Below are 21777 nucleotides of genomic sequence, written 5' to 3'. Positions count from 1 at the left end.
TAGTGAGTAGAATAGTTACAATTTCTTTTGAAAGTTCAACTTCATCTTGTATTCCCAGAGGCACAGAAAACTGCCAGGTTAAAAAAGGACCAAGTAAAGGGTACAAACTTTCAGCTATAAGATGAGTAAGGAGTTAAGAGCCATCGCAAAACATGGTGACTGGAGTTGACAACACTGCACTCGACAATTGAAATTTGCCAAGAGAGTAGAACTCAAATGTTCTCACCAAAAAACAAAAAAGAAAAGAAAAAAGGATAAATATGTGAGGTGATCAATGTGCCAATCAACCAGATGGGGGAAACCATTTCACCATGAATACTTCATCAAATCACCATGATGTACACTTTAAATATCCCATGATCCTTTTCAACTTTATTGAGGTATAATTAAAAAATAAAATTGTAAGATATTTAAAGTGTACATCATTGTGATCTGATCCACATATACATTATGAAAAGATTACCCCCATCCAGCCCATCAACACATCCATCACCTCATGTTTCTCTTTCTTTCTTTCTTTTTCTTTCTTTCCTTTTTCTTTTTTTTTTCTTTTTGTTTTGGTGAGACATTCAAGTATCAGTCCCCTAGCCAATCTCAACCATACAACAGTATTATCAACTCTAGTCCCCATGTTTTACATTAGGTCCTCTGACTTTATCTTATAGCCAAATGCTTATACTCTATTACCAACCTCTCCCTATTTACCTACCCACCACCCTGCCCCAGCCCCTGGCAACCATTTTTCTACTCTTTGTTTCTATGAGTTTTATTTTAAAAAAAAAAAAGATTTCCATATATAAATGAAGCGATGCAGTATTTGTCTTTCTCTGTCTGGCTTATTTTACTTAGCATAGTGCACTCAGGTTTCATCCATGTCATTGCAAATGGCAGAATTTCCTTTTTTGCCATGGCTAAATAATATTCCATGGCCTATACATACCACATCTTCTTGATCCATTCATTCACTTACGTTTTTTCCATATCTCGGCTACTGCAATGAACATGGGAGTGCAGATATCTCTTCAATATCCTGTTTTCATTTCCTTTGAATATATACCCTGTAGTGGGATTGCTGGGTCCTATGGTGGTCCTATTTTTAATATTTTGAGGAACCTTCATACTGCTTTCCATAGTGGTTGCACCACTTTACATTCCCACCGACAATGAACAGGGGGCTCCCTTTTCTCGACACCTTCAACAACACTTGTTATCTCTTGTCTTTTTGATGCTGCTGTGATTCCTAAAGGGTGTGTAATAGGCTCTCTCTCTCAATCATTCTCCCTCTCTCTCTCTTTCTGCTCACTTCTCTATAAACCGCAGGGTTTGGCAGGATGAGTAAAGGAGACCCGTGAGTTGTCTCAAGTGAGGTCCGAGAGGCATTAACAATTGGCTTTGCTGCCGAATTTCACGCGGTCTAAGAGAAGGCAAGAGTAATCAAGAAGAACTTTTGTTTGTAGCACCTACTTGATCTAATCTAAAATTCCTTTTCTACATTTGATCTAGGGACCAGATAGTCTAGAACTGATATCTCCTTACTCGGCAGCACTAATGCCCCTAGTCCCTGACATTATGACCCATGCTAATTACTGTTATATGGTTCTTAGAATTTTTGGAGAATATTAAAGAGTGCCCTCTTACGGAATTTGATTTTGAATAATAAGAATTTCACCCCCAAACTAAACAACATGTAATTAAAAGCAAAATTCAATTTGTTCAAGGAAATTTTCCTTTGAATTTTTCCCTTTGGGGAACAAGAAATTATATAAGATGAATGGAAAACAATTATTTTAGGCCTTTCATTAAAAGTGTACTGATTTTTCAGTTCCTTTCATTCAAAGATGTCTGGAGGTTTAGAAATTGAGCTAGTGTAAAAATCTGAGGTATCTCTTTGATTAATACTAGTGCTTGAAAGAAGGAAAATATATAGCAACTTGATTCTTCTCTTGGTATGTAAAAATTGATTTTTGGAAACCTGGAACTCATTTCTTATGGAAATAATATGAGTGATGATTGGTCTCCCAATTGCTCCATTGGAACCTGACAAATCTATTCCCTCATGTATGTCAGTGTCATTTTGGGGTCTTCCTTTCTTCTTGTTCCTTTTCTTCTCTAAAAATATTTCAGCTACTTTTGGAGTAATATAGAATTTATGGTCAGTTAGGTCTAAGTACCTACCCACCATTTTTATTCTGGGCATGAGTAGGGAGTTCTGCTAATGGGTGGGCCATTGCCTATAGTGAAAAGGGAACTTGGTGAGTCATGGAAGACATCTCTTTTTTAAGTATGCAGCTTAGGAATATGACTCTTAGATAGGAGTGCTTCTTAATCAGTTCCTGGAATCTGAGGAACTGCTGAATATCCATCAGCTTCAAAACCAGCATATAATCATCACCATCAGCTGCTGCAGCAGCAGCAGTGGGAAAATTATCATCAAATTATCATCGTTATCATCTTTACCAAAACTTTGCAGTTCTATTAATAATAATTTTAGGACTGATAAAGTATATAAAGAACCCATACAACTCACTAGCAAAAACATCCAACCAACCAACCAAACAAAAATCCCCAGACAAGCCAATTGAAAAATGGGCAGAGGAGCTGAATAGACATTTTCACAAAGAAGACATCCAAATGGTCAACAGGTACACGAAAAGGTGCTCAACACCACTAATCATCAGGGAAATGCAGATCAAAAGTATAATGAGTTATCATCTCACACCCGTTAGAATGGCTATCATTATAATAGCATTATGCTAAGTGAAATAAATCAGACAGAGAAAGACAGATACTGCATGGTATCATTTATATGTGGAATGCATAAAAGCCAAACTCATAAAACAGAGAGTAGAGTGGTGGTTACCAGGGGCTGGGGGTGGGCAAATGGGGAGATGATGGTCAAAGGGTGCAAGCTGCTAGTTTTAGGATGCATAAGTTCTGGGGATCTAATGTACAGCATGATTATTATAATTAGTAATACTATATACATAGCTGGAAGTTGCTAAGAGAGTAGATCTTAAATGTTAACACTGCAATAAAGGAATGGTAATTATGTAATGTGATGGAGGTGTTAAATAAAGCTATGGCGGAGATCATTTTGCAATATGTGAGTATATCAAATCAACACGTTGATGATTCAGATGTGTAAAAACATGGCAAAATGGTGCAAATTACCAAAAAAATCTATGACTTTCATTTTTTTTCTCTTCTTTGAAATTTATTTTAAACCATCCCCTCTCAAAAGGAGTAATATTTGGATCATTTTTGACTTGTAGTTCACATTCAAAGCCAAACCACACAGGATTTATTTTAATTCAATAAAATGTCCCACCAACTTCATGTAAAAAACAGAAGACTAAAACATTATGAATATAAATATCCCTTCCATTTTATAGCTAGATTTAGTAGACATAGATTCTTCCACATAATCAGTTAATCTTAAATTATCTAGTTTAAATCTAGCAAAGAACAGGTGCAATTAATTATAATTATAACACAAACTATACAATATGTTTATATCTGAGAAGAGATGTGTAACTGCTAAAAATCAAAACATATCTTAAATGTACAGTATGTAAAAAATACTTCCAGGTGATCTCTTATAAATAGCACTATTACAGAGCAAAAAGTGATCCCTTAATTTTTCTTTTACACCAAGCTAAATTTGTATATATAAAGTTCTAGAAAGACCATAGAATCATTGTTCAAAGGTCTTCTCTTCCAAACTCAGATCTTAATCTTTACTGTCTAAAAATACCCAAATTACCTTACTTCTCCCCGTTGAAAACTTATTTCCCCTCAGTGTTTCCCATCTCAGTCTGTGGCATCACCATCTGCCTTTACCTAGCTTACTGTAGCAGAGGCATCTTCTATACTTTTCCCTCTCTCATCCACAAAGTCAGATAAATCAAAAATTCAATTAGGTCCATACCCTCTGCCTTTCACATTGTTGCCACAGTAAGCTTCTCAAAGGGCAGAATTTAACATGCTGCCTCCTGGCTTCAAAGCTCTGTATTTCCCTTAAGATGAACTAAACTCTTTTGCATGGCATGAACAGCAATTTTTAACCTGGTCCAACCTATCCAAACATTTCACTTTCCACAGCTCATTCCTGGCACCTGCACTGGAGATGTTTCCCAAAAAAAGCCCTGCTCTCGACATTTTGGGGTCTTTGAATTCATCTTATTCTCTGATTATGTTACCTCTTCCTTTTTCTCTCCTTCGTTAATTAGTCAAGATAAATATCTATTGAATACTTACTCTCTGTCAAACAATGGAATGTGCTAGGGGATTATATGCTGAAACAAGTGGACACAGTCCCTGCGCTCATGGAGTTTGCACTTCCCTGATTGCACACGACATCTTGCTCCAGACTCAAATTCCTTTACCTCACATTCCCTCTGGCAATATTCCTAGATTGAGCTAGTTGCTCCAGCTTCTGGGAGATCTGGCCTCTGTGTGCACCTTTGCTGTGGTATTTATGTCACGCTTTTTTTTTTTTTTTTTTTGCTGTATGCGGGCCTCTCACTGTTGTGGCCTCGGGAGCACAGGCTCCGGACGCGCAGGCTCAGCGGCCATGGCTCACGGGCCCAGCCGCTCCGCGGCATGTGGGAGCTTCCCAGACCGGGGCACGAACCTGTGTCCCCTGCATCAGCAGGCGGACTCTCAACCCCTGCGCCACCAGGGAAGCCCTATGTCACGCATTTTTTTTTAAGTCCATCTTCCCCATTAGACTCTGAGCTGCTTATGGTAAGGAGTAGGTCATCAACAGACCTTCCTACAATGCCTAGGACAGTGTTGGATGTCAAATCATTGGAAGCCAAATTTAGGCATCACACCAGAAAACTGGGTTTGTAAAGATGACCACGAGAAAGTTACCGAGTGCAAGTATATCCAGCAGTTTTTAAAGACTATTTATAATGCATTCTTCTGTAATACAGCGGGCATACTGTTCATTTTCTATGTTTTAAAAGAATTACTTCTCTCCCTAAAGATGATAATGTTTTCATAAATATGTATTCAATTCTCATCTTAAAAACCCTTAATACACCCTGTAGCTAGTGGTTTAAAACTTATCTTTGTATTAATTTTCTCTTTACATAAAATTCGCTCTTTCCTTGAAGATTTCTGTAAATAACAAGAAAGTTTTTTTTTTCCTATTGAGTTGCATGCTAATGCATTATAGCCTGAGGAAGGAACATATGCCCCACTCTCATATTTCTAATGCCATGGTTACCGTTGGACTATTTCTATGCAGGATTATTTTTCAATGGTCTCAAGATATATTGCTCCCAATACAACCTAGTATAGTATTTTTACATTGATTTATTCTGGGGAAATGAATTCTATGGGATAGTTTACAAAAGTCTCTTTCCTTCCTTTAATAGGCAGAATAGCTACAACAACTCCTCCATCTGTGTTTGACAGTAGCAGCTCATGAATTCTGCATTGAATTTAGTGGTAAGGAAGACACTAAAGATAACTGGATTGTAATTACATGAATAGGAGTTGCTCTAAGTTCATACCCTGGGAGAAATAGGATGAGCCTAATAAAAAGGCAGCAAGATTTTAATAAGAAAATGAAACAATATTCTGAGACTAGCATTATATTTCTTTAAACTACATATGCTAACTGCCATCACCATGAACCTGGTAAAAGGAGAAAATGAGGCTGATTTTCAGAGCCTAAAATGTTTCCTATCAGGATGTTGATTTCAGTCCATCCATGAAGGCTTATCAAACCATTACAACATGCTTTGATGTAAGCAAGTAAAGTAATTTATAGACAAGGAAGCAAGTAACAGGTTTTAAAATGCATACGTATCTAACTGCAAATCTAATATAATTTTATGTATAATTATTCAGAGAGAATCAAATTTAATGTACCTTTTCCAGCTCCATCTTGCTTGAAATTTTCCCTGCATCATTACTGTATCTGAAAAAGAAATTGACCCAGTTTATAATTTTATTAAAATGTAATTCAGAAAATCCTAATCAAAATAATATTCCTTACCCTGGAACTGGTTTTGTTTTCTCTTTTCTCTCACTTGTTTCATGTCCATTAACATTTTCTGCAAAACATTAAATAGAAAAAAATAATAATTTAAATGAAGGGTTATCAGTGTGTGTATGTGTGAAGATGGAAGCATTATTAGAAACTGAAAATAAACAAATTCACCTTGTACTGACGTAACAGTCATCATAATAAAGTATTTTACGAACACCAATATCCTCCCAACATTTTTTTTCACTGCATCAGAGCAGTTTATCAGACCAGAAATAACCAAGGTAAAATGTGATGCTGTTTCCAAATAGAATATAAGAATTAAACGGTCCCAATATTATGCAGGAAAGTCATTTCAGTATAAAAGAGTAACCTGGAGGTCTACTGATAAAGGCATGAAAGACAGAGAAAGTTCTAATAGACTGGCTGGAGGATAGAAAAGTCATACTTATTCTTTCCCTTTTGCCAGAGAATGTAAATTCAGCCATTAACTGAAAGTAAAATATTTGGGTAAATGTAATTCCCTTGTATAAATACTGGAAAATAGAGAAAGAAGAAGGTTAAATTCCCATCATGCATGTATGGACAATTAGTTCAAAATATAACTCAGAATTCTTGAGCTTTTTCTATTGCCCAAATGACTAGACCCCACTGTGGCCAAATCAACATGTGATACCATCTGTTTCCAGTCCATAGTTGGTTGATCCACTGATATAAGTCATCTGAGTAGCCTCAACCTCTGCTTCAGCACTGATGATCTGCTGGGCCACAGCCTCCATGATGGGCATCACCATGGCAGTAGTAGAGGTGTTGCTAAGCCACATAGATAAGAAGGCGGTACTGCTCATGAACCCCAAGGTCAGCCTGAAATGAAAGGGCCTTTATTATGAAGTGTGCTCTCTAGCTTCACCAGCTCCATATCACTTAACTGTAAAGGATGTTGTTCATGAGTTGTGAATTAATTTTTTCAAAACATAGAAGGTTAAGATTCCTCCCAGATGAGGAACTCTGAGGAGAGCTATAGCCGGGTAGAAATCAAAATGGCACATGTAAGGGCAGATTTCTTACGAGGTTTGTCTCCCTGAAAACCATAAGAATCTTCTCTCTGAAACCAGAAAAATGATAAAACTTATAATCAAACTGCAAGTTGGTAGATGGTGTAACAGCTTATAATATTACACCAATATTTGAATGCCCTTTACAGATGACACATCTTCAAATACTAGTAAGATAAGGTGCAGTCAGCATTTGCATTTAAGATCCCTTATCCTTTCTTTTATGTTTGGGTCGTATCTCTGATTATTAGTATATGTGCCAAGGAGGCACAAGGGCAAGGAGGGAGGTTAATATTTATAAATCTGCTTTTTACTTGTTAACTACTCTGGTTCAATATATGGTGGGTGGAGGAAATGGGTAAAATCACTAGCTAAAATGAGGTTTCAGAATTTTCTGTAGATTCAATTATTCATGCTGTCCTGAATCTGACATCCCTGCCTGTTGTCAAGACTGGATGTATTACACTGTCTCCTCTTACAAATAGAGTAATTCTTCTCCCTTAAAAAATAACATACCTAATAGGATTTTAAACCATGTCTATAAGCTTTCAAAATCACAATTGGGAAAAAACATGATCTCTTGAGTAGGAGGTCCAAGAAAATCATTCAGAAGCACATCTTTCCATATAGAGCCATTTATGAAATTCTCTGAGTCTCTTTTGAAATAGATCTATAAGAAAATTCCACACTATAAATTCCAACTACAGATAAGGTGGATATTTTCTATGTGTAAAAGAAAACTTTTAAGAAAACTGTTTAAACAAGAAGTGATTCTTAATAAAAAAAAAAAGAAACAATTTTAACTTCAGGCACTGGCAAAACAAGAAATCTTTCAATACACAAAGGGTGGGAACTGATAAAACTTCTGCGTGGTAAAAATGCCTTAAATTGAAAAACCGCTTAGTGGTATAATGGACAGGACCCTTGCCTCACTGTGCAGTGCATGACCTCACCCCCTGGGGCCAGTGAGCAGGTGGCCAAGGAAAAGAGACACATTTCTACAGCACTTTAAGAGGCATGGAACACCATTTCATTGTAAGAGTGAAATACCCTTAATACATGTCGTAAAATTTTTAAGTAACAGATATTTTAAAAAATGTGTCTGATCTGAGTTATTGAATTTTTTTTCTATTTAACAAAATAGTTTGCTCCATAAATGATAAACACAGATGTGGTTATACCCTGGAACGAATTATGCAACATAATTCAATACAATTTTCCTATGTTTTAAAGAAAGATGAGAAGGGAAGAACCACCTAAGGCTTTAAAGCATAATGCCATTAAGTAAATGATTATGACACTGGAATTTTTTTGTTTTAGCTCCCATCTATGTTCTTAACAAGAGCTAGAATTAAAACCAAAACAGCCAGTTAATTTAATGGAAAAAAGCATTTATTTTAGTGGGGAAAATCAGTCTAATGAGTGATTTCACATTCTATAAATGAACCTTCTTAATTGCTTCACTTTGGAACAGTTCATTTAAAAAGAGAAATGTTCACCTTAGAATTTTTCTGCACATATTTGTATTTTGTCAGCAATGTCTTTGGTTCTTAACATCCTCCCTGATGATCAAGGATACTCTTGAAAGAGACTTGAATGTGTAATCAGCCAAATAAACAAGCTAGCACTGAAATCTACTCTGATGTCTGTCAGTCTTGTCTGTTGAGGTTCAAGGCTTCTCTCAGCTCTGACTCCTACAGTGCATAAAAGGTGAACGAGTTGTGTGCACTTATTCCAACCTCCCTGTAGTTAGACCTGCAGTGGGAAAGTTTTCTTTCTTTTCCTCCTCCAACTCAAGTACCTTTTTTTTTTTTTTCTTTTTGCGTTATGCGGGCCTCTCACTGTTGTGGCCTCTCCCGTTGCGAAGCACAGGCTCCAGACCCGCAGGCTCAGTGGCCATGGCTCACGGGGCCCAGCCGCTCCGCGGCATGTGGGATCCTCCCAGACCGGGGCACGAACCCGTGTCCCCTGCATCGGCAGGCGGACTCTCAACCACTGTGCCACCAGGGAAGCCCCTCAAGTACCTTTTATATCACTTTCATATTTGCAGAGAAAAATAAAGTCATGACTTACACTGCCATACAAATGATTGTCTGGATATGCATTACTTATCTGTTTATTTGCTCTGCACAAAAATGGTCTGTTTGGAATGTAAACCTGGAACGGTAAACACAGTACTTACTTACCATGCTGGGTTCACACCCACCATCATCACCATTCTCAGAGCAATCCTTTTGTGCAGATTCCATTTTTCTATTGATGTTGCTAAACAGATGACTCCAGTTAGCAGTAGGTGAAAATCTTTGAAATAAGCAGATGCCACCTGAAATTACAGTTAAACCCATTATTTACATTGGTGGGGGGAAAACATTGCACCAGAAAGACATTGTTTCACTGCACTTAACTTTGACCTTCAACTACATGATCTTTCTATTTTGTTGAAAGAAATGTAGATGTGTTTGAATACAAATTTAAATAAGTTCCACATCCTTACCCAGAAACAGTAGTGCTATGAAAAAAGTATATAGAAAAGAAAAAGGGTACCCATATACTAAGTTTTTAAAGAGCTGAGCAACATCAGGGAGGTGCCTTCTATGCCTTAATTTCTCCATCTGTAAACTGGGGTTAATTAGTTTGTACTCCTATGGCAGAACGGCCATGACTATGATCTGGGAAAATCTCAAGTCAAGTTTTGGCGTGCCAATATCTTTATCACCACCATTATACCAAAACTGCAGTCACTCTTGTATCTTGAGTGGAGACTAGTAGAGTATACAGATACTTGGGCAACCACTTGCAGCAGGACTTACCAAAGAATGCTCTGAAAGGTACATAATATTTTTCTTTAAAAAAAAAGTTTCTGGGCTTCCCTGGTGGCGCAGTGGTTGGGAGTCCGCCTGCCGATGCAGGGGACACGGGTTCGTGCCCCGGTCTGGGAAGATCCCACATGCCGCGGAGCGGCTGGGCCCGAGAGCCATGGCCGCTGAGCCTGCGCGTCCGGAGCCTGTGCTCCGCAATGGGAGAGGCCACAACAGTGAGAGGCCCGCATACCAAAAAAAAAAAAAAGTTTGTGGTCAAATAAGTTTAAAAAAGAGTTTTCTATGATTCTAGAATTTTCTTTCTTGTAGGCCTTCTCAAAACCTTTAAACACTGGTGTATACTATCACTCTCAAAGTGTGGGATACCCTATACTACATATTTTTCAAACTTATCTAATCATAGAAACCTTATTTAAAAATACCTCATGGTACTGATATTCAAGAGACCTGACTTTACGAAATGCTTGGCTTAAATTGAATCACAAGGCTGTGGTAAAATCTTCTCCCGCGGAAAGGCGAAGAGAACTGTATCATGGGTATTATGGGTTAGTTAAAAAACAGAAGTCTCCACCCACGTTACAGGACAGATGAGCCTCATGAAAGCAGTACTGGGCCCAGGCAGAAGATAGAAATCCAAAGGTGATAAATTGCATGGCCTGGCATCTTGAACATGACATCTTGCCTGAGAATGTTTCAGCTGTGGTTTAGGCAGTTGTGTGCTGGGTGGCTGAAAGCTACATGGAGATAGATATTCTGGTTTCAATGCATTTCATGCTTTTAATGGGAAACTGAATCCATTTTCTTCAGATGGGTACCCTTAGATTGTATAAAGGTAAGAAACACCTCTCAGCATGAATAAACTCTCAGCAAGAACAAAATGGAAATACATGTGAAAGTTAATTTGGCCTTATCTTCTGAAATGGCAGGTTTCTGGAAAAGAAAACAGGGAAGCTTTTTCTTCATCAGAAACAAAAATTGCTTTTCCAACACTGTGTGAGACCGAATTCTGTTGACTAGAAAAAGCTGATGCAGGACGTGAAAGAATTGGCCCTTTTCCTGGGAGGTAGGCACCGGGCATGGATGTCAGCCTGGGAAGATTGGACACACATTTCTCCTACTGGCACACATGACTCAAGAAGCCACAGTCTGTGTTTTGTTTTTGTCCACCTGAAGGTGGACACACATGCAGAATTCTAGAGGCAAGAAACAGCTGGAAGTTTGGAGGACTTATGTGGAAGCCTTATCAACAGGATTATTGATCCTTTTAAGTACAGCTTTCTCATTGGAAGTAGCAGCATGAAGTAGGGAATCTAATTATGTCAAACATTCGCAGGAGAACTTACCTTCTTGGAAGGCATGATCCCAAACATAGGGAGCATTAAGGCAGGCAGCAAAGCTGTTACCGACAGAGGCAAAGCTTCTGTCAGCCAAAACGTGGCAACGACAAACAGGATGTAGGCACATTCTGCTTCCTGGACAGAACAAAGGCAAAATGCCAGGTGAAATAATGAGGCTGGGAAATTAGCATTCAAACCACAATTACATTTGCTGGATAGAGTCGAGTCACAGAGAAAGTTATGAAGAAACTCTGAAGGTCCCTGGCCCTTTGAGTTGGGCAGCAAAATGGTTATTTCTGAGGGGTTCCAAGAGTCAAAATTTAATACACATGAAAAACCAATGACATAAAAACATCCTTATTTGTTATGTTTCCTTCACATTTTCTTCAAAACAGACAACAGCATGCAGTCAGTTTTCTGTGTTCATGTCAGCGTATATAGTTGTTTGCCCTCACCTTCATTTGGCCTGTGAAATGTACTCCCTGCCTTTTCACTGCATTTCTTGGTTGGGTGGGAACCATGCACACTGACCTTCCTCTCCCTCTACTAAAAAAGGAAATCAACCTAGAAGAAAAGTATTGGTGTACCTTTTTACAGGGAAAGAAGGACAGTGCCCTGTTACATGCATGGATAAGACTGAATTTGCTCCTAAGTGACACAGACCTGGAGGTGAAGAGCCTCTGCTTTGCTTTTTAGAAAGACAGCTGAGCTCCTGGGAAGACACAGGGGGACTCAACAGGATGGAGACTCTTAATAGAATGTTTTGCTTTGCTAGGTATAAAACTGTGGGTTTCTGTTTTAGGGCATTGTTAAGGAATGGTTGGAATTTGTCATTGTGTTTGGCTTATATAAATAATTTTGATATGAAATCACCCAGGATGTACTAAGTGATCAGTAAAGGTTAGCATCTCTTATAGGCTTTGTTTTGCTCTCACACTGCTTAATCTCTGCAAATTCTGGGCTGTGTTTGAAAAATTTACAAATTTACAAAAACTGCTGTCTGAGTTTAACGAGGTCTTTTATTTAAGGCTTTCCCAGGACAATAACATTTCTAGCTCTGCTGCCCTCTGATTCACCTACCTCAGGGTGAGTCCTCTGGGCCTGGTATTTACTCATCCAGAAATCCTGTACTTTCAGTGGGTTTCTAAGAAATTCTTAATAAGCCATGATTGTGTCATGTCTTTGTTGTGCTTTTTCAAGGAGAAAGACTAAAGGTGTTTTGATGTTGACAATATTACACAAAGTCTGCCTCTATAATCTTGACAAACAATGAAAAACAGTGAAACAAAGCTGAGCTTTGACTAAATCTTCCTGACTTGCTCTGGAGAGAATCTGTGAATATGAGCTTAATATAAAATGCCAGTGTAGGGCTTCCCTGGTGGCGCAGTGGTTAAGAATCCGCCTGCTAATGCAGGGGACATGGGTTCGAGCCCTGGTCCGAGAAGATCCCACATGCCACGGAGCAACTAAGCCTATGTGCCACAACTACTGAGCCCGTGTGCTACAAATACTGAAGCCCATGCACCTAGAGCCCGTGCTCCGCAACAAAGAGTAGCCCCCACTCCCGGCAACTAGAGAGAGCCCGTGTGCAGCAACAAAGACCCAAGGTAGCCAAAAATATTAACTAATTAATTAATTAAAAAATAAAATAAAATGCCAGTGTAGAGAATGACCAGGCCTGCTTTTTCTCTTAGTTAGAACACATGGATAACCCCAAAGCTCTTCATTATGACCCTATGTTTTCTATCATACTTACAAGAACCTAGATTTCAAAGATAAAATGGACCTTTTTATTATCTTGCTTTTTAATCACAACCAACCAGTCTCTTGGTCCTATCCACCCCCCTGTCATTTTACCTCTAAAACCTGACCTTCTGCTTCCATTCTACTTCCTCCACTGCAGGCAAGGCTGTTCCAGAATGAGGTGATCTTTCAAAAAATCTGCTTCGTTTTCGTCATTCCCTTTCATGAGGCTGGATTAAGGGACTAGCTACCCTGACAAGTGTCTGGCGCACCAATCTATAAGGGACTGCAAAAACATCAGAAAAATAAATAGAATATGGTACCAGTGAATTCTGTTCACCACACATAACCCCTGCCATAGTGTTGAAATTTCACTTCCACATGGGTCTACTTCAGCTAGACACTCATAGTCTGCTCAGATGGGGCAACTTTGGGGACAAAATAAAAAGCAAAATTTCAAGTATTATTTGCTTGTGTAGATGACTTTCATGTTTTAACTGGCCCAGCCCTGATTTAAAATGATCAAGTCAGTGATTTTTCAGTTGTTTATTGAAAAGAATCCAAAATCCTCTTCTTGCATTCAAGGCCACCTTCACTCTAACTATAAGACTCACTCCAGGGCTTCCCTGGTGGCGCAGTGGTTAGGAATCCACCTACCAATGCAGGGGACACGGGTTCGAGACCTGGTCCGGGAAGATCCCACATGCCGCAGAGCAACTAAGCCCGTGCACCACAACTACTGAGCCTGCGCTCTAGAGCCCGTGCTCCTCAACAAGAGAAGCCACCGCAATGAGAAGCCTGCACACTGCAACGAAGAGTAGGCCCTGCTCGCCACAACTAGAGAAAGCCCGCGTGCAGCAACGAAGACCCAACGCAGCCAAAAAAAAAACCAAAAAACAAAAAAACCTCACCCCAGTACTTCCTGAAATAATTCTAAAGAGTCTTATCTATATTCCTTCTTCATATTTGGGTTCTGATCCCTGCTCCTCATCATACACCCTTCTAAACTCTAATCCATAACATTCAATCAGGCAGTCATACTAGTGAGCCCCCAGATACTCTTTTTTTTTTTGCGGTACGCGGGCCTCTCACTGTTGTGGCCTCTCCCGTTGTGGAGCACAGGCTCCGGACGCACAGGCTCAGCGGCCATAGCTCACGGGCCTAGCCACTCCGCGGCATGTGGGATCTTCCCGGACCAGGGCACGAACCCCTGTCCCCTGCATCGGCAGGCAGACTCTCAACCACTGTGCCACTAGGGAAGCCCCCAGATACTCTTATGTGACGGCTTCTACCTGCATGTGACCATACCTTGGCTTCTTGGACCCTCTGACCTAGTTTAACTATGTAGACAAAGCAGTTGCGAACTGATGGCCAAATCTAGCAAAAAATACAGTTTACTTGACTTACAATGGTATGTGTGTGTGTGTGTGCATTTAATTTGAGTCAAGATTTACAAACAAGCAGATTTCATATTAGATTTAAAATCCAGATTTCTGGCTTCTCTTGAAAAACGAAGGAATTTGGTAACACTGGAATCATATTCTTCCAGGTCAATAATTCTCCAGACTTGAGGACTCCGAAATTCCCCTTTAGAGACTGACTTGTGCTTTTCAGTTCTGCACAGTACCTCTGCACCATCTCACGCACTCTCTTACCTGCTTGGCCTTAAACAGCATTTGAGTAAAATCTCTGGTAATAAAAATGCTGCCTACCTGCTCTTCCTTGCAAATCACCAAGTGAGAATCAACACTTGGATCGCTCATTTGGATTTCTCTGCCTACCAGCTGTGTGGTCCATGGACCAGCAGCATCAACATGATCTGGGAGCTTGTGAACAATGCAAGCATCTCAAGCTCTTCCCCAGGCGTTCTGAATCAGGATCACCATTTTAAGGTTCCCCAGGTGATTCTTACATAAGTTACAGTTTGAGAAGCCCTGGGTTACTACCTCGTTCGAGGAAGTAACCTTTCGGACCTTCCCTTTTATCATTATCCCTGGGTCCAACTTGCAAACCAGAAACGTGCTTCCAGTAAGTGTCTTTTTGCTCAAGCTGAATCCCTAGACTCATAATCTATTGTGAAAACTTGGCCATTCTTCAATGTGAGGTTCATATTTACATCTTGTCTATGGAGCTTCCCACAAACACTTACATACATTTCATATTTCTGCCTATGTGTCCCAGGAGATTACAGCTGCATCTGGCTAAGGCACTATATCTGTTGTCCCTGATAGCTACATTCCCACAATGTGTAAGAAATGCCTCTTTTTCCCGTATCTTAAGGAAGCTCGAAGTCTAGAAAAGGAGGAAAACAGATGTATCCCCCTCTGAATGGGTAGGATGGCCATCTGTGTCAGTTTTCATGGCGTAGTGCTGGTTTACACCTGTTGGGCAGGTATCCCTTTTGATTAGCAATCACTTTCATTCTCCAAAGTGTCCCTCTTTGGCTGACAAATTATGCAGTCATCCTATTGATGGATCTATCCTAGGACTACCTCCTTCCTCAAATTCCTGTTTTCCATTATGTGATCTTTCTTGGTCAGGCTTGGAGTCCTGGACAGGAAAGTGTTCTTTCCTATTAGCACTTTAGGCCTTCAACAACACAAGGTTAATCCAGGCACAAAGTCAAGTATTTTAAGAATCTTATATTAAATATATATAGGATTTTTTTAAAAAAATCAAAGATCTGTGGATGTTTTTGTTAAGAAAAAGAAAGAGACAAAAGATAGAGAAAAACATTTCATTTGTTATTTACATCATATTCAACAAAACTAAAATGAGGGTGAATGATTTTGCGTGAACACGTTCTTCTGATGAAGAAGAAAGCTCAGGAGTTATCTCAGTGCTCACAACTCAAAAGTCATTCTGAATGTTTGAACCATTCTGAATGTTTGTAGAACCATCTCTGAGATAGAGGAAAAAATTGCTTCATTATATCACTGGAATTCTTAGAGTGACCCATTATCTCTAGCTCTACCATCTTTGTCTCTTTAATTTTTTTCTCTTCCCTCTCTTTCTCCACCTTCTTATCAAGCCCCCTACTCCTAAAACAGAAGGACACCACTGTAACGACCATTATACACCACAATCACCAGTACTACCACCATCAGCAAACACTGATACAACAGTAAAAGACCAATTGTCAAGTAAGTTAGACTGTGGGTGAATCATTTTCCTCTCAGTCCCTCTCAAGTCTAGTGAAAATCGTGAGTACCTCTGTTGTCTTTATTAAAATTAACCTTGCAACCATAACAAGTAAAAACTTGAATCAAATTCTGTTCCACAGATAGCAAAACATTTTAGTATTATAAATTCTTGAACTGAGTGAGAGCAACACAAGTAACGTCTACTTTCATTTTGTTTATTGTGAAGGAAAATATAGGAAGGAAAAAAGATTCAAAATTATGAGTAAGACTGATCTTACAGAAATATTTTTTAAGTCATGATCTCTTCTCAAAATACTATATGAAACAAAGGGGGAAAAGTCCAGAGGACTTCCCCAAAAATAAAAACACCGATTTTCTGTTAAAAACAACCTATACACTTCCAAAAGTTACACCGAGAAGTTCAGCAAACCACATCCACCAGGCAGAGGCAGCTATGCAGAATACAGATATTGTAAATTCCATTCGATAGTGTGAGGTGTAATGTCACTTGACTGTGTTTTCCTGGTCTGTGTGTGTACGCTGTGCCTTTCTGGCTCATTTATGGGCCATCTCCACCTTTCCTGTTAAAAGAAGATTCTCTCAAACTACCAGAGAGATTACGTGCAGATGATTACCAACCAATATGGGCAAGAAATTCCTGTTCCTGATTGACATATACACATTACTATATATAAAATAGATAACTAATAAGGACCTCCTACTGTGTAGCACAGGGAACTCTGATCAGTACTCTCTAATGACCTAAATGGGAAAAGAATCTAAAAAAGAGTGGATATATGTGTGTGTATAACTGATTCACTTTGCTGTACAGCAGAAACTAACACAACATTGTAATCAATTATACTCTAATAAAAATTTAAAAAAAGAGATTCCTGGTCCTTGATATTTTTGAAAAAATGAAGCATAAGAAGCCTTCTAGCAGTATATGTTTTAAAAGCATTTTTTAAATTATGAAATATTAAGAACATATGGAAAATTATATAATAAACACATTCGTACACATATTTTTAAATATTTTGCCACATTTGCTTGAATTTTTAAAAAATAAACAAAACATTCAAGATTTATATACACCACTCCACTTCCTTCTCTGAAATCCTGAAAGTCAACCACTGTCTAGAATGTGTGTCCTTTCTATCCATGCTTTTGTGATTTTACTACATGTAGCCTTTAATGCATTAATAAACATCATGTGGTTTTGAGATTAAATAAGATTCTCTGTATATGTGATTTTTCAACTTGCTTTTTCACTCAATGTTTTATCTATTTCAAGTGCATTCATGTTGATACATGAAGGCCTATTGTTAATTTGTTTTAAATGGATAGAGCATTTCTTTTTATAAATACATTAGAATTCATATGTCCGTTTTTCTACTGATGGCTGTTTACGGGCTACGAACATCTTTGTACTTAGTTCCAAAGTGAATATAGGAAAGAGATTTTCTAAGCTAGTGTATAAAAGCAGTTATCGAAGTTTCTGAGTGGAAAGTATGCAAGATGGTTGTATCAGTTTATACGGTATTAGCACCAACAATGTGAGAATGTTCCGTTTCACCAACCATTGGCATACTGGACTAATTTATTTATTGGACAATCTGATGGTATGGAAAGTTCTTCTTAATTTGCATTTGCTTGAATACCACTGAAGTATTTTTTCATGGTTATTGAACATAATTGTTTCTCTCCTGAAAATTACCTTATTTATAGTCTCTCCATCTTTCTGTTCAGTTGTTTATTTCTTTTTATCATGAATTTGTGGAGTTATTTTTAGATTCTTAATAATATTTCTTTATAAGTATATATTTGCAAATATTTGTCTTACTCTCTGACTCATCTATGAAATTGGTTTTATTCTATTTCTGGTTGATAAGAGGATTTTAATTTTAATGCAGTTATTTTAAAATCCTTTCTGTTATATTCTGTGCTTTTACTACCTTGTATGAGAAATTCTTTCTATGTTCTATTACATTCCCATATTTTTTTCTAAAACTTAAAAAGGCTGTTTTCAAGTGTAGGGCCTACATTTATTTGTAGACGAATCTGATGCCTTTTTTCTAAATGTATAGCCTAAATGCCCTGGCTTTTTTTATTAGATGGTCCATCTTTGGTCCATCTAATTTGTGTTGCTATATTATTTCCTGTGCCAAATTGCTACAAATGCAGGCACATGTGTTTATGGACTCCTTGTTTTGTCCCTCAATCACCTACTCCCCCGACCGCCTTTCAAACATCAACTCTTGCAGAATTACTAAACTCTTTTAACTACTATAGCTTTTCAATAAGTTTTACAATCTGTACCTCAAGTCCCTTATCTTACATTTTTCTCAAACTTGCCTTGATAGTTTTAGGCTTTTACATTTTGAATTTTAGATTTTTATTGAAATTACACAGAATTTATAAAACAAGAAATGGCCCTAAAGTATTCCCATCTATGAACACTTTCATTCATTTAGGTATTCATTAAATTCCTTCTATAATATTTTGAAGTTTTCCCCATAAGGGTCATGTAAATCTGTACTAGACATCTTCATTATTGTTGAAAAAAATGAGAAATTAATCTAATTATCATCCTTTTGTATAATTTTTGTTCTCTTTACTGTTTGGTAGCTTTAAAATTTTCTCCTTATCTTCGGTGGTTTGAAGTTTCATTTATGATGTGTCTAAACATGGACTAATATTTAATTAAATTATTTTGTACTTAGAAATGCATATTCTATCTGAGGATTCATATCTTTTTTAATTCTGAAAATTTTAACCATTATTACTTTGAATATAATCTCTCTTCTAGTCCCTCTTTTTTCAGGAATACCTTTTACATGTATGTTGGAAATTCCGAATTCATCCTTCAAATTATTCTTTCATGTAAAGCATATTTATTTATTTATTATTCTGTCTGATTTTTAGGTGAATTCCTAGTATTCTTTCTTACCAGTTCACTGATTATGTCCTCAAGTGTACTCAGTTTAAAGTTTACAGTTTATTATATCTTGAGTTTTTAAAATTTAATTTTTAAAAGAATTTCAGAGACTTTATTTTTCATTTCCAAGATTTCTAACTAGTCTTTTTTTTTATATTCACCTGCTCTTGGTTTATATTTCTTTTTAAAAAAATGAGGATTAATAGGTACACAAAAAACTGCACATATATATTGTATACAGTTTGCTGAGTTTTGGATATATGCATATACCTGTGTAACTATCACCACGATCAGGGTAACAAACATATCCATCATGTCCAAAAGTTTCCTCAGGCCCCATTCTGGGTTTTGTTTGTTTTTGTTTTGTGTGTGTGTGTGTGTGTGTGTGTGTGTGTGTGTTAAAAATACTTAACATGAGATCTACCCTCTTAAAAATTTTAAGTGCACAATACAATATTGTTAACTATGGTTACTGTGCTGTGCAGCAGATTTCTAGAACTTACTCATCTTGCATAACTGAAACTTTTACCTGTTGAACAACTCCCCATTTCTTCCTCCACCCAACTTTTGGCAACCACCATTCTACTCTCTACTTTTATGAATGTGACTATTTTAGATACTTCATAAAAGTGGAATCATGCAGTATTTTTCCTTCTATCACTGGCTTATTTCTCAGCATAATGTCCTCCATGTTGTCGCAGATGACATGATTTCATCCATGTTGTCTCAGATGACATGATTTCCTTCTTTTACTTTAAGGCCGAATAATATTCTGCTGTCTATAGATAACACATTTTTCTTTATTGATTCATTCATTGATGGACATTTAGGTTGTTTCCATATTATGGCTATTGTGAATAATGCTGCAATGAACATGGGAGTACAAATACTTCTTCAAGATCCTGATTTCAATTCTTTTGGCTATATACCTGTAAGTGAGACTGCTGCATCATACATATGGTAGTTCCATTTTTAATTTTTTGAGAAACCTCCATACTGTTTTCCATAGTGACTGCATCATTTCATATTCCCACCAACAGTATACCATGGTACCAATTTCTCCACATCGTCACCAACACATTTTTTAAAAAAATTAAAACCATTCTAATAGGTGTGAAGTGATAACTCACTGTGGCTTTGATTTGCATTTCCCTGATGATTAGTGATATTGAGTACCTTTTCATATGTCTGTTGGTCATTTGTATATCATCTTTGGAGAAATGTCCATTCAAGTCCTTTGCCTATTGTGTATTTTTGTTACCCTGGTCAAAGATCAGTTGACTACATATGCATGGATTTATTTCTGATTTCTCTATTCTGTTTCATTGGTCTATATGTCTGTCTTTATGCCAGTAAGATACTGTTTAATTACTGTAGTTTTGTAATGTGTTTTGAAGTCAGGAAGTGTGATGCCTCAAGCTTCATTCTCTTTGCTCAGATACCTTTGGTTATTCAAGGTCTTTGTGGTTCCATATGAATTTTAAGATTGTTTTATCTATTTCTGTAAAAAATGTCATAGGAATTTTGATGGGGATAGCACTGAATTTGTAGATTGCTTTGGGTAGATGGACATTTTAGCAATATTAAGTCTTCCAATCCATGAACATGAGATGTCTTTCTATTTATGTGGGTTTCCTTTAATTTCTTTCATCAATGTTTTAAAGTTTTATAGTTTTCAGAAGGTGAAACTCCTGGTTAAGTTTATTCCTAAGTATTTTATTCTTTTAGATGCTATTGTAAATGGGATTTAAAAAAATTTTTTCTTTTCTCATAGTTGTTAGTGTGTAGAAAACAACTGATTTTTTGCATTGATTTTGTCTCCTTCAACTTTACTGAATTTGTTTATTAGTTATAACAGTTTTTTGTAGAGTATTTACAGTTTTCTACACATAAGATCATTTTACTTCTCCCTTTCCAATTTAATGCCTTTTATTTCTTTTTCTTGCCTAATTGCTCTGGTTAGGACTTCTAATACTGTATTAAGTAGAAGTGGTGAGAGTGGGCATGCTTGTCTTATTTCTAATCCTAGAGGAAAAGCTTTCAGTTTTTCACCATTGAGTATGATGTTATGTACTCAGGGCTTGTCATATACATCCTTTATTATGTTGAGGTTCATTCCTTCTATACTTAATTTGTTGAGAGTTTTTCATCATAAAAGGATGTTGAATTTTGTCAATGATTTGTCTGCATCTATTGAGATGATTATGTGATTTTTAAAAATCCTTCATTCTGTTAATGTGATACATCACATTAACTGTTTTGTGTATATTGAATCATCCTTGTATCCCAGGGATAAAACCCACTTGCTCGTGTTGTATGATCCTTTTAATGTGCTAATGAGTTTGGTTGGCTAGTACTTTGTAGAGGAGCCTGTAATTTCCTTTCATTGTATTGTCTCTTTGCCTGACTTTGGTATGAGGATAATGTTGGCCTCATAAAATCAGTTTGGAAGTGTTTGCTCCTCTTCAATTTTCTGGAACAGTTTTAAAAGGATTGGCATTAATTCTTTTAAAATATATTTGGTAGAATTTACCAGTGAAGCCCTGGTCCTGGCCTGTCTTTGTTGGGAAGTTTTTGATTACTGATTCAAGCACCTCACACTCATTATTGGTCTGTTCAGGTTTTCTGTTTCCTTATGATTCAGTCTTCATAGGTTGTATGTTTCTAGGAACTTATCCACTTTTAGGTTATTTAATATGTTGGTGTGTAATTGCATATTGTAATACAATATTATATACTTC

General features: G+C 37.3%; 1 protein-coding gene across 1 annotated transcript in view; it reads right to left on the bottom strand.

Moving 5' to 3' along the window:
• SLC13A1 (solute carrier family 13 member 1) overlaps window positions 1-21777 on the bottom strand; it is a gene marked incomplete at both ends in the record, with an annotated part of 74191 nt that overhangs the window by 43339 nt on the left and 9075 nt on the right. Inside the window, 5 exons of the mRNA XM_082662026.1 lie at window positions 5884-5932; window positions 6011-6068; window positions 6678-6865; window positions 9243-9379; window positions 11219-11347. Of these exons, the coding sequence (XP_082518152.1) occupies window positions 5884-5932; window positions 6011-6068; window positions 6678-6865; window positions 9243-9379; window positions 11219-11347 (561 nt within the window). The remainder of the gene's footprint in view (window positions 1-5883; window positions 5933-6010; window positions 6069-6677; window positions 6866-9242; window positions 9380-11218; window positions 11348-21777) is intronic.

This window comes from Grampus griseus (genome assembly GCF_964374135.1).
Source record: "Grampus griseus genome assembly, chromosome: 9".
NCBI lineage: Eukaryota > Metazoa > Chordata > Mammalia > Artiodactyla > Delphinidae > Grampus > Grampus griseus.
This window is presented reverse-complemented; position numbering and strand designations above follow the sequence as displayed.